The sequence below is a fragment of the Trachymyrmex septentrionalis genome, unplaced genomic scaffold (genome assembly GCF_001594115.1).
Source record: "Trachymyrmex septentrionalis isolate Tsep2-gDNA-1 unplaced genomic scaffold, Tsep1.0 scaffold44, whole genome shotgun sequence".
Taxonomy (NCBI): domain Eukaryota; kingdom Metazoa; phylum Arthropoda; class Insecta; order Hymenoptera; family Formicidae; genus Trachymyrmex; species Trachymyrmex septentrionalis.
Window position 1 is genome coordinate 3,370,449 of NW_017305611.1, and position 13,290 is coordinate 3,383,738.

Genomic DNA, 13,290 nt, shown 5'->3' on the forward strand with positions numbered 1-13,290 from the left:
AACAATATCAATAATAAATTGTAAGTCAAATAATAAAAATTTAATGAATAACAAAATAGTATCGATTAAATTGCGAATAAAATTTTTTTTCTTTATCTCATAGCGTTTTTTTAAAACAAATTTTTTCAAAATAATTACTGCGGATATACTACATAAAATGATTAAGTATGTATTCCAAAGAAAAATTCTGAGAAAACTTGAAATAACTTACAAAGTTGAAAAACAATTAATGCGCTGATTTTTTTTTCTTGTTTAATAATTTATTTCGAATTTCATTTTCACAAGAAATAAAAAATCATGTAAAACAATGTAGTGGCTAATTGTACAAAATTGCAAAGAAATCAATGCGTTATAGAGGTTTTTAATTTTTATTAACTACTCTAAAAAATTTGTTTTAAACAATCTCCAAAAATTTTTAGATGTAAAACATGTAAAAAAATAAATTTCGATTGCACAAAAATTGAGACGAAGTTAATTTATTAATATCTTCTTAAAAAAAAAAAAAAAAAAAAAAAAAAAAAAAAAAAAAAAAAATTAAATATATAACAATCCAATTAAATTAGAAACAACTTAATCCATCTCTATTGCTCTTATATGAGTTATTTTCAATTATACACAGTACTAAAAAAAGAAACGCATTAATTTAACATCAGATGTAATTATATGTTTATATATACACACATACACACACACACATATATAATAACCCCCCCTCTTTCTGTGTGCGTGCGTGTGCGTGTGTGTGTGTGTGTCACATTGAAAAAAGAAATTTGTTCGTATGTATAATGTATATGTGTATGTCCTCCTGAGGATTTATAAAATGGAATCGACGAGATCCCGTCTATATATATAAAAAAAAAAATCTTGCTTCCACTAAAACTGGAATTATTTTCATCGCTCTTTGTTATTCCGTAAAAATAGAAAAAAAAGAGTCGATTTCAAATTGCTATTGCAACGATTTTCTAAAAAGGATAACTGGACTCTCCTCTCTCGAGACGGCCCTCAAAAGTCTCCACTTTTTCGAAATACAAATTCTTAACAGAATTTTGATAATTCATGTAATTAATAAAATTGATGTTAATCTTAATAATCAATGTAAGAGTTATTATGTTACATATTATTGCAGGTAACATAATAACATTTATGCGCAACACGAAAATTTAATACAGATTAATTTTATTACAATAATTTATTAAACATCGAATTTTATTAATTAAACATAAGCATGACGTTTCTTTTCATGCGCTTTCGGCACAAGGAAGATCAGAATTATAATTCTTGAAAAGAAAATTTTGATTATCTTTCGAAAACAAATTTAGTAAAACAAGATACTATAAAGGATACCATCGTCAAGCCGAGGTAGCAGTTTCGTTTTCCTTTCCGTCTTCGGAATATAGAAATTCTATAAATATAGCGTCCTTCAAAAGGAACGCGATTTCTTTTTTAGCACATGTATCTACAATATATGTATAAGCATATAATGTAATAACGTGTTGTTATTATCATCAGAGTCTAACCTTATCGATCAGGTCAAGCGCAATCAGCATTCTTTTCGAATGTGTGTGTATTCATTATATGTATATATGATATCGTATCATCAGTAGAATATACGAAATCTGCATATAATTAAATATGTTAATTAATACATTCCTCGCGCCCACATATTTCGCGAAGTCATTGTTTATAAAACACTGACCGCGTATTAAGCTAAATTTTAACAAATCCCGTAAAAATAAATATATATCTTTCGTAAAAATTTTACAGTATCATTTATCTCTTTTTTTAATTAAAAAGAGATAACAGGTCAGTTTAAGAGATCAATCGAGAAGATTGCTAATTTGGAAATTAATTACGTAAACGATACGAATTATTTCAAGTCTGACATTTTTCACGAAGTTTACGTAATTATAATCATCTACCCCAAGTGGTACAATTGTTGCTTACTTTCAACAGTCGACAACTCAATGCCATTGATAAATTATTATTCAGAATTAAAATCGTACAATTTTTATCGCGTCATATTCTAATTATCAACGTGGAAAAATGCTCAAGATTTAGGTCCCCGCACGTCTGCGATTACTGTTGTATGTATTTCCCGACTTTCATGGATTAAAGGAATTTTACTTATCCTCGATCAATATTAATTAGAGAAGATAGAATCGAAGATTGATTTTGCCATGTAAAAATACATGTTTCCCGAAAGATGGACGAGAAAGGAAAACAGAGCTAAAGAGGGAAAAAGAAGGGAGATATCCTATTATTTATTCATGGAGGTAGTGGTAGTGATAGGATCCTTCTCACCTCCACTGGACCAATGTTTTTCCTGCTCGCGCAGCTCAAATTCCCATCGCAGTTCTAGCTCGCGCATATCATTTGCTATCCCAGCCTCGTATGTATCTTCCTGTGCACACATTGATTAATCAGTTAATGGATAAATCGATAATTCTTGCTTACGATCATATTAAATTTGAATTTTTATTATATTTCGAATATTTGTATAATTTTATTTATCATATAAATAAAAAAAGATATAGTGAAATTAGCACTTGAAATAAAATCCCCAATAAAAATACAATTTTCCTGTGTGTTCGTTACACAAAAATATGGAGTTATAAATTATGGAAATTAATTACAAAATAAAAAATGGCATAAAATAGTACGGCCTACCTCCTCAGTTTTGTAATCCGTATTATATTCTTGATTTGAGAGCCAATCATTAGTGGATTGCTGAATCCAAGGAATAGTGGTAGTACCAGTACTACCACCGTATGGATTGCTCCAATTTCGTACATCTCTCTCCCTTTCTCTGATGCCCGCCTCGATCATTCGCAATTCTTGCGTCAATCGTTCGCCTGCTGTGACGAAAGTAGTAGCTCCTTGCGTAGCCAACTAAACATGCAGGACATGAATTAAACAATGCTTTTTGCATTTTTCAAAATTCAAAACGTGATGCATTACCTTTAAGTCATTGATTTTCTTTTCAAGATGTCTGAGTTGCTGCTTTACTTTCTGTGATTCCAAAATCAAACTGCAATGTGTACATAACATATAATATACATAATAAACATATATCTGTTTTCTTTTTTACCATTAACAAAGATAAGAGAAAGTTATAAATAAAAAATACAACTACACATATCACTCACTCTTTTGACATATACTCCGATCTCGAGAATTGTGATAATGATTCTGGTGCAATGATATTGCGGCCGAGTGCGACGTAATTATCACTGATGAAATCGCTGTCACCATCACCACTACCAGGGCTCGTTGGCGTCATTGACTGTATTCCATTCATGCCAACTGTTGCATATGCTGCAATAATATGTAATTAATATCAATTTAACAACTATTTTTAACAACTATCGCATACATAAACATTTTATCTATAAGAAAATTCTTGAAAAACACAAACATTTGAAGAAAAAAAATTATATTAAAAATCTACTTATGTATATTATTGATATAGGAAAAGTTATTCGTGAATAAAATTCTTAAAATTTCTAGTATATGATGCATTGAATGTATACAGTGATTTACGTATTATTATTTCTGTCGACATACTCTGATCGCTAGAAATAATATTTCGTACTCACGTTGACTGCCATAATACCAAGAGGTTACAGAGTTTGGAGTTCTGAATGCAGTAGACAGTGTGGGGATAGGAGTAGGATCGACCTCCTCGTTGTAGAGATGTTGCAGAGTTCCGTTGTAGGGAGATCTATTATCATTACTTTATTACTATTAAATAATAGATCATATTCAATTTTTTAAGTTAAGCAATTATAAAAGTTATTAAAATTATACATGTACAGATATACAATTACATCGATATAATATCTACATATATATTATTTATTATCACCTTATCAGAGTTTTAGATAATCTTGAGATGGGTGCCTGTTTGCTAACTGATGGCAAAGAGGTTGCTGGAGATACGTCTAATGGAGACATAAAGGGACCGTCATCGTCGAGTAGATGCGAAGTGGTGGCAGATGAAGGTGGTGGCGGCGGCGATGGATCCGTCCCGGATGTACAGCGAAAGTTATTCGCAGCGGTCCATATCGAGTAATTGTTGGGTGCAGACAATAAATCACTCTCTTGCTGAAGATCGTAATTCTAAGGGAAAATATATAAAATATAGAATATATTAAATAAATTATACACACGCACGCGCGCACAAAACAATAATAAAATATGATAAAGTTGTTCGAACATAAAGAAACATAATATGATCAGGATATATGTTTACCGTTTTTATTTGCGTTGATATTAGTTGTTGCTGCTGCTGTTTGCCAACAATTATTTCCAACTGATTTAAGATCTCCATTTTGCGTTGCAATAACATCGCCAACATAGTTTTTCCCATTGCCGTTCGCTGTTGCAAAGCGATTATTTCATTGTTATTATCATTATTGAAATTATGTTAAAATTCGTTCAATCAATTTGTCAGTTCTATCGTTACGATCAATTTGTCAGTCACATTAATAAAAAATATAATATATAAATATTATTCACTAAAAGGATTACTCTAACAAATCTGGTTTTATTGCTATTAAACGAATTTATCCCTTTAAAATTCTGGCAAATTACTGATTATAAGAAAGCAAGCTATTTTCTCTTAAACTTTTTTGTCGTTTGTTACTTGATTTGCTGGTACAATTTGTGGGGTATCCCACACTCCGAGGTTTGTCGTAGTTGTCAAGGAAGGTCCATAATCGACTGTGGGAACAGATCCTGGTGGCATTATGTAATGCCCAGAACAATGAACACCAGGAGATCCTCCACTATCCAACATAGTTCCTCCCTTTACAGAGCACAGACTAAGATGCGGCAAGTTTTGTGGGGGTGTAAGCGGCAAAACGTAGGTCGATGTCAATGAGTCAATCAAATTATTTTCCAAATTGGTCGAGATAGGCGTTGAATGTTGCACCACTGCTGTAATAATTAAGATAAAATGATAGAATAATAGAGATGATTGTTTTATTTAAATATATTGTATAAAGGGTGTTTCACTTGAACATTTAAGTAATTTTCTTTACTACTATTAAGAATACAAAACAATTATCAAATCAGAGTTGTTCTGAAAGAGACATCTTATTTGTAATTAGTATAATATTTTTATCTATCACACATCCACATCATATTAAATATAAATATCCACTATACTCACTATCCCTGTCGTGTGCTTTTACGGAATGATAAGTCGTTAAATCACCGTTTTGCTTATTGAAAATCTTGTTACTCTTCTCACCCTTCGATTCCGTCTGATTTGAATTTGCTCTGACACTCAATTTACGATTTTTTGATCTGTACCTGTATAGAAAAAAAGAACTAATTTTTCATGTGAAAAATCTATTTGGAAAGAATTGCATGTGTCTAGATTCTGCAAATCATTGTAGCAGTAAAATAGTTACGTATAGCCAAATAATCTCATTTGAGATATTATCAAAAAATAGTAATTGATAATAAAAATTACTATTTTCTATCCATTATTTTTTAATGTCGAGATTTCTTTTCTTCAATATTCTTTAATAATTTTCTTAAAAATTGGTATCAGATAGAAAATAAAATGAATAATTGTATCAAATAAATAAACTTACTTATCAAGCTCGGTGTCGCTGTGAGCAAAGGTACAATTGTTGGATCGTGGGCAAGTGCCGCGCAAGGCTAAATCTCTGCACATACTGACTTTGTATTTGCTGGTCGCTGAACCTGAACACGAGCTCCCGACGGGACCATTACCTCCACTATCCTGCGCCACTGATTTCCGATTGTTACCGCATGTGCCATTGTTTCCATGTTGTCGAACAAAGTCCACTAACGTAGCCACTACTATTCTCACGGCTTCTAGAGCCGCTCGACATTCGGCCAAGCTTGGTGGCTCTGTCTCTAAAAATAATAAAAATATACTTATTTAACTAAGTAAAAAATACTTATTGATAATGATACATTCAAGATTCTAAGAGTTCGTACACAGTCCGAAGAACTTTAATAGTTATAAAAGTTTTAAGAGAATTTATACAGAATATAATTTTACATATGGTCCGGGACCTACATACCTGGACTGGGATCGATGGCAGCTAATAATTCCAACTGTGGCCTGAGACCGCTCAGTTGTCCAGGATCTGGTGTACGTTGCAACGCTATCACAAGCTCCTGGACACTCTGGGCAAACGATTGTGGTGTCTGCAATTTATCAATGATGCTTTGCATGTGAGACTTGTGAGCAGTATCGCCATAGAGCAACGCTGACCATTGATCAGGCGCAATACGCAAGCCTGCCTCGGTGGCAATCTGTACAATCTGTGCATCATGCTCCCGTCTTAGAGCTTCATAAGTACGGAACTCTTCCTTTAATTGCATTAGAGATGAGTCACCCTCGCGCTTTGATACCTAAAAACGTGCATTATGACAGAAAACGATAATAATATATTTAATATACATAATTGTATACATAATTGTATACATAATTGTATACATAATTGTATAGTCAAAAAATTTCTATACAATGTTATATTACAAGCATTTAAATCCTTTTATGAACCACCGCATATTTACCTTAAAACAACTCGCTCGATATAGAAGCTGCACCACATGTCCAATGCTGGTCTTACTAGCTTGAGGAAAATGTGGTTCCAGACGCTGTACTACAAACATCACTAATACTTTACGCGATAGAGCAGAGCCATCCTCCAAAGCCAATAGCACAAGTTTGAGAACTTCCTCTTGCATCGCTAAAAATGACAGTAACAAAAATACAAAGACAATTATAGAAATAAGTTATTCAAGATAAATGTAATACATAATATACGAGCATACATATTATAAGTTATTACATTCCTTTAAGGCTTTATTTCTTCTATATGCAGAATAACTATAGAAAAATGATATTTAAAAAGAATGCAATTTATAGGTGCATTCCCTTTAGCGTTCAGTGCTTGTAAGCATCATTTGTCCTTGTTTAATATTTAGCAGACAACGAGGCTGAAATAATGCTTACAATGTATGTGAGCATGCAAAACAAACACTTTATTGTAGTTCTATCACCCATTACTACAGTTGCAAAGAAAATAATGCCACATTATATATATATATATTTTTTTTTCTTCTTTTATTATTTACATTGAAAGATACAGCTTATTCAAATTGCATAATTATCTTGTGTAAATAAAATTTACCTGGTCCAAGAAATTGACAACCACGGGCACGCACGGCCGCCCAAAGATTAGCGCTGAGTTGTTGAGGATTCTGGTGCTGTAGTATAAGCTCTGTGACAGTGCGCTCACCAAGACTACGAGCAGCACGCAATGCACGTGCTCTACCTTCTGGTTCGACTAATTGACAACCTAATAACGTCACCAATTTACGTTGCATGGGTCGTGATACCAGTCCTCCACCTCCGCTTCCGATGCCTATGTAACAAACAAATATAATTCATATCACACAAGTAAATATGGCAACAATTCATATGGGTGCGTGTGCTTGTGTGTATATTAGACATCATATATATTTTAAAATATTATATAATTCGTATATGTAATAAAATAAAATAATCTTAACAAAATTTATTATAATATAGTATTATTGTATTTGTAATACAACATATAACATTGTTTAATTGCTTATTGCATGTATATTCCTTACACGATAAACTTTAATAATTTTTGTTATCTTTTAATGGTTATTTATATTTGATATTTCAAAATTTTGCATACTGCATACCTGCAGTATTACTAATTTGACATGGTTTAAGATAAAGAGCAAGTTCTTCAATGCAATTCTTAGCTCTCAGGTAATTAACATGTTGGTCGGCTGGCAGAAGCTTCTGATAATTCTGCTGTTGATTCGATGCAGATGTTGATGAAGCAACGATGGGAATTGGATTGCCCAGCAATTGTAACAGTGCCTCATTTACGGGTAATTTTTCAATGTCGGTGTTGATAATGCTCTGTGAAGACAAATAAAATAAAGAACTGTTTATAGAATTATTAGCAATGTACATATGTATGCTATACATACAAATATACTATGTGTACATATACATATGTGCATGCACGCGTATATAGAGATATACATGTGTGTGTGTGTGTGTGTGTGTGTGTGTGCGTGCGCGCGCGCGCGCGCGCGTGTATTATACTACTCAACGAAAAATGGGGAAAAGCACTTTCAAAATTGCCCTATTTTTAGATCAAGAATTAAAAAAGTATTTTGAGGCTCTGAATTTGTACTTGAACATGCTTTTGATAGGTTTTAAACTTAATTCTGTAAATTGGGGAGGTAAAAAATTTTCACGATAATTTTTCATCAAATTTCAACATTAATTTATAAGAAATGTAAATTTAGCTTCAAAGTTGCTTCAAAATTCGATGAAGAAAAATTATAAAAAAATTTGTAGAAAAGCATTTAAAACTCTTTTTAATACCTTTTATATTTTTTTTATAAAAGTATTAAATTTTTTGAAGAACATTTTTTATTAAGTTGCAGACTGTTAAATGTATGTAATTTTAAAGAACGTAATAATATGATCTTTGCTAAGATATAGAACTGTAAAAATAAACATTTTTTTGGAAAATGCTAAAAGTTAAAAAGAAGTTTTGCTGTTAAAAAAAATCTACAGTGATTGTCTACAGTGACTTTTCACAGAGTTTTGACAACAATCTGAAAATTGTGTAATTTTGAGCATTTTGAAAGTGTTAACTATTTCTTGTTGAGTAATGTAATATTACACTAAAATACCTATATTACTACCTGATCGAAAGGACATTGCTTGCGATGTAAATTGGCCAAGCAAGCACGACATATGGTGTGGCCACAGCCGAGTGATATGGGACCTCGTATAGCCACGTCAAAGTCATGGCAACAGATTGGACATGACAGGAATTCAGTCCACTGTGGTGCCTGTATCGGCATTCTATAGGACAATAGAAAAAAAAATTATATAAAAATCTAAATAAAGAAGAAAATTATAATTATTAAATTGTTTTTAATTAAAGAAATACTTTAGGCAAGCTATTGTTTTTTTGATTAATGATTTACATTTTGATGGAATAAAATAGAAATTCCAAAGTCTGTTTATCCAAGCATAAAGTTTTAATTAGTCTTAACAAATAATAATTAATAAGTAATAAAGATTCCGAATAAAGAGATATGGATAAATTATTTTTAGATCTTATTGTTTTCTTCATAAAATATACTTCAATGGTGTGTGTGTGTGTGTGTGTGCGTGCGCGCGCGCGCTGTGTGTGTGTTGTTTCAGGTATATAGTTTATTAAACAAATAAAAATCAGTAAATGAAAAAGATACAAGAAATTGTAGATAAAATATAGATGAAGTAAGAAACGTAAATGGAAAAGAATGAAATCTGGAGGAACTGTAGATAATTCTAAAAGGCGAAAAAATTAAGTATAAAGAGTAGAGAAGACGAAAAATGTGGGTGTGTAAAACGGCCAGCATGCAGATTCTGCTTTGCATAACCATGTTTACCCAGGATGGTGTCTGCAAATAAAGAAATCACGGCACGAAATATGACGCAATAAATAAATGTCGTTGTCAAACATCGATCAAACGTCATTACGATTGATTACGATATTGTAGGAAATAAATTGCAGGGGAGGGAATTTAGCAAAATAATCGCAACCTCGCCAACAGGTCTGCACGGGTCCGAATCCGCCTGTGCTGGCTGTACTGTACTGTAATACTGCGACGTACTTAATGTTAAATCAAGGAAATTTTAGGATCCAAGAAACCCGACAGATCGATTGAGAAAAAAAAAAGAAATCTCACCACCCACCTCGTTATATCCCTCGCAAAACATCACATCGATTACACTTTTTGCGCATCACGCCTCTCGCGCAGTTTTGCGCGATTCGCAACTCGCAAGACGACAACGTATAACGTCTACTATTATGTTACAGACGACTGTATGATATGACCACTAACCACAACCTACGACCCGACACGACACGATACGACACAACGACCAACAACGACGTCGACCGTCGACGCGTCATCTACTGTCCGGACTGTCGCAACTGTCCCTGCTGACAGCGCTGACAGTGCTGCTGACCTAACCGACGAGATAATATCCACACACTTGCATAGCCACATAAACGTATGTATAAAGAAAATTGTCCAATCACATTTTACGTGCGTAAGAGAAATGCGGTTGGATAATTTTCTTTATGCATACGTTTATGCGGCTATGCAAGTTGTGTGGATATACCCTAAAGACGGTCGCTCCAATGGGCAAAGTTTCGTGATTATAAATTCGTAATTTTTTTGTTATGTAAATGCTGTATAAATATAGATACGTATACTTTTAATGTTATATCTCAAATTGTTTATCCTAAGAGAAAATTATCAACTGTCCTGCTTTTATCTGAATTGTCTACAATTATCTGCAGGAGTAAAGAGAAGGTCGCTCGACAGTTATGTTTTTCACCACTACGCGTCGCCACAAGCATCTCGATTCTTGTCGAGAGTCGATATTTTATCGTTCGTCGTAGCAGCCAACATCTGTGCAAGGCGCGGGGGGAGTACCGAGAAATGTGATTTATGTGATGTGAATTGTTTGTTGACATTCGTCAATTCACATGAATTGATGTGTGAGCTTTGCGAGGGACGCTGCAGTGTGGGCGAATGCCAACTCACGTTGCAACGTACACTTTGCACTTGGTCCCGAGTCCCAAGTCCCGAACAAAGAGTTTGGGGAGAAAGTAGACGGATTGGAAAGTAAGGACCGTAAGGAGAGAAAGCTATGGAGGAGAGAAATTGCGAACGTCGTCTTTTCCATCTCGCCAGCGTGTTTCCAGGTATCCATTTCGACGTTGACATCACTGACCTGCCGACAGACACCCCTCGCATCTCCAGACTAGATGTCTTCTTGCTGGCTTGCTCCATAATAATGCATGTTGTCGACATGGGTTTCGATTATAACATCGCCATCCAATATTACCTAGGTGGCAAAGTAACGTATTTTGCTTGGACAATGTGCCTCATACTCATTCCCTCTCTGATCAATGTTGTTATTAGCAGGAGGATGCAGCTTCAAGATAAACAAGTAAAGTATTACATATAGCTATACTAAGTTTAACTCGGTTAACGTCGTAGATTTTGAGTGTATATATATATATATGTGTGTGTGTGTGTGTGTACATAATATAAGTATGTTCCTTGATATAGACAAGTACCAGTACACCAAACAATTATAAAACAACACATTTGTTGATTAAAAATGGATTGTATTGTATGATCGCTGTTTTCTTGCAATTGGCGCCAGTTATACATTACTGGGAAACCCTGAAGTGTGCATTAAAAGCACGTAAATGCAAAAAATCCGAAGATCGTGTCAATGAAAGGAGATATTATCTAAGAATGCTCCAAGAGGATCAAGATGTTGCCTTATTAAGAGTATTTGAATGTTTTTTGGAAGCTGCACCACAACAAATTTTACAGCTAACTCTGATGCTAAAGCATTATCACAATGAAATTAATTTTGAATGTATATCTATACCTTGTGGAATATATTTATGTCCGATCGATCTCACATATATTTGCAAAGCTACTACAAAAATTAGCACAATTGACAATGAAGAAAAAAATTACTTTAAAGAGTAGTACCTAGTTATTCCAATTTGTTGTCAAACAATTTTAGCTTTTTCAACCATTTTGGATTAAGTCAAAAATTTCTATTTATACATTGCAAACGTACTGTAATAGATCGATATTATCAAGCGATTCTTTTAATGTGTTTTTTATATTATTTTTCAGTTGTACATCAAGTAGCTAGTATTGTCAGTTCGCTTGCAAGTATGGGTTGGGCAATGGCCAGTTACCATCGTAGCATTCGATTAGCTCAACAAAATAAATTGAATATTGGTGTTATAGGAACTGTGTTACAATTTCTGTGGCACTTTAGCATCACAGGTACATATTCAACAATCAACAGATGAAATGATATTCCAATTAGTATAAGTATTAGAGATAAGTATTGAGAAAAAAATCATTAATTATAACTGATTATCATGATTACAGTGGCAAGAATCTTGTCTCTCAGTGTTATTGCAAGCGTCTGGCCTTTATATACCATAATCGGTTGTTTAATACATTGGGTAATCATGACAATATGGATTTTGATTAATTCCCATGGGATATTAGAATTTTGCCGGGCTTACGATCGTCCACCACATATGTTGCCAACATTTAAAGAACGCATTTATTCTAGCTTATTTGCCATAGTTATTGGCATAGTTTACATTTTCATATATTTAAATACTGTAGATAGCAATACATTTTGGAAACATCTATGTTTCTATATGCTCTGTTTTGCAGAAAATATTATTTCATGTCTATTGTGGAGATACACCTGTTCTCCTGAAGTTAGAGAGGCTTGGTATTTTAATGTATTCTTTATTATTTGTATCGTTTCCTTTTTGCTAGGAATTATAGCAATGATAGTGTATTATACTAGATTTCACCCTTCGAAAAAGCAACGTGCTTCAAATTCACTTCAAGCCATGTAATCATAGATATTTTTTACTTTAAGGAGATTAAATTAATTTTGCATTATATTTTACAAAGTATCTTTCGAGATACACATTATGTATCTCGAAAAAAAAAAAGAATCTCAATATTAAAATTCACACATATATACATATATATATATATATATATATACATATACAAAAGTGTTGCATTTTAAGAGTACAGCGTGTGATTATGCATCTAAAACTCTGTCGTATAATTTCTGTATAATTATATATAATAAAAAACTACATATTAATTAATTTCTTGTACATTTCGCATACAGTAAATTTTATGTAAAATAACACATGTATTCTCTCAAAATGCGTAATACACCTTTGTGCTCGAAATTTAACAACCTATTCAATAACGCTCGTGCCTTAATATATTTTGCGATGTCGAAGCTCTCGTGTGATGATGCAGGACGTGTTTATAGAGAATCGTTATAGATACATAATCCGATAAACGACCACAAATGTACGCAATTTGTTCTGGATTAAATATTGTAAGAATAACACAACGTAATTCGACAAGTTATTATATTTTATTGTACAAACTACCGTTTGGCGTGTTACGTTGAATTTATACGAATGTGAATACAAAATACGAATGCATTTCACGAAAATAATTCGGGATCAATTCTGGTCTGATTGCAACCATTTCTACTACGAAAATACCTGTAAACAATCAAGTTAAATTATTGGTGAATTAGATTTCTTTCCTACTTGCGACACGTAAATTGCACATTGCTTACGAATGATTAAA

The 13,290-nt window shown here is 33.0% G+C and overlaps 2 protein-coding genes across 5 annotated transcripts; one reads left to right on the forward strand and one right to left on the reverse strand.

The window, feature by feature from the left end:
• Positions 1–1,735: 1,735 nt before the first annotated feature.
• On the reverse strand, positions 1,736–9,946 carry LOC108751446 (roquin-2). Of its 4 annotated transcripts, none has more exons than XM_018491654.1 (16): positions 9,794–9,946; positions 8,752–8,914; positions 7,726–7,951; positions 7,182–7,415; positions 6,562–6,737; positions 6,063–6,396; positions 5,604–5,892; positions 5,174–5,316; positions 4,646–4,935; positions 4,253–4,378; positions 3,866–4,119; positions 3,597–3,721; positions 3,147–3,315; positions 2,959–3,028; positions 2,668–2,889; positions 1,736–2,401 (listed from the first exon to the last, which is right to left on the reverse strand). In XM_018491654.1, the coding sequence occupies exons 2-16, from the start codon at positions 8,911–8,913 to the stop codon at positions 2,258–2,260; spliced, it is 2,964 nt and encodes a 987-aa protein (XP_018347156.1). In that variant the 5' UTR covers position 8,914; positions 9,794–9,946; the 3' UTR covers positions 1,736–2,257. The 4 variants fall into 4 exon arrangements, with proteins under 4 accessions (XP_018347156.1, XP_018347153.1, XP_018347154.1 ...); XM_018491651.1 differs by having other exon boundaries at positions 4,646–4,938; XM_018491652.1 differs by having other exon boundaries at positions 4,646–4,938; positions 9,787–9,946.
• A 504-nt stretch (positions 9,947–10,450) lies between these two features.
• On the forward strand, positions 10,451–12,584 carry LOC108751354 (XK-related protein 6-like). Its single transcript, XM_018491473.1, has 4 exons — positions 10,451–11,062; positions 11,185–11,503; positions 11,773–11,928; positions 12,037–12,584. The coding sequence occupies exons 1-4, from the start codon at positions 10,760–10,762 to the stop codon at positions 12,522–12,524; spliced, it is 1,266 nt and encodes a 421-aa protein (XP_018346975.1). The 5' UTR covers positions 10,451–10,759; the 3' UTR covers positions 12,525–12,584.
• The last annotated feature ends 706 nt before the right edge of the window (positions 12,585–13,290 follow it).

Bases quoted from the DNA above. Each gene is read 5' to 3' on its own strand.
- LOC108751446 (XM_018491651.1), bottom strand. From the start codon at position 8,913: ATGCCGATACAGGCACCACAGTGGACTGAATTCCTGTCATGTCCAATC. The intron at 5,317-5,603 runs GTAAGTTTATTT...TTTTCTATACAG, and splicing joins AGCGACACCGAGCTTGATAA to GTACAGATCAAAAAATCGTA. The intron at 2,890-2,958 runs GTAATGCATCAC...CTGCATGTTTAG, and splicing joins AGAAAATCAATGACTTAAAG to TTGGCTACGCAAGGAGCTAC.
- LOC108751354 (XM_018491473.1), top strand. From the start codon at position 10,760: ATGGAGGAGAGAAATTGCGAACGTCGTCTTTTCCATCTCGCCAGCGTG. The intron at 11,504-11,772 runs GTATATCTATAC...ATTATTTTTCAG, and splicing joins CAATGAAATTAATTTTGAAT to TTGTACATCAAGTAGCTAGT. The intron at 11,929-12,036 runs GTACATATTCAA...TCATGATTACAG, and splicing joins GTGGCACTTTAGCATCACAG to TGGCAAGAATCTTGTCTCTC.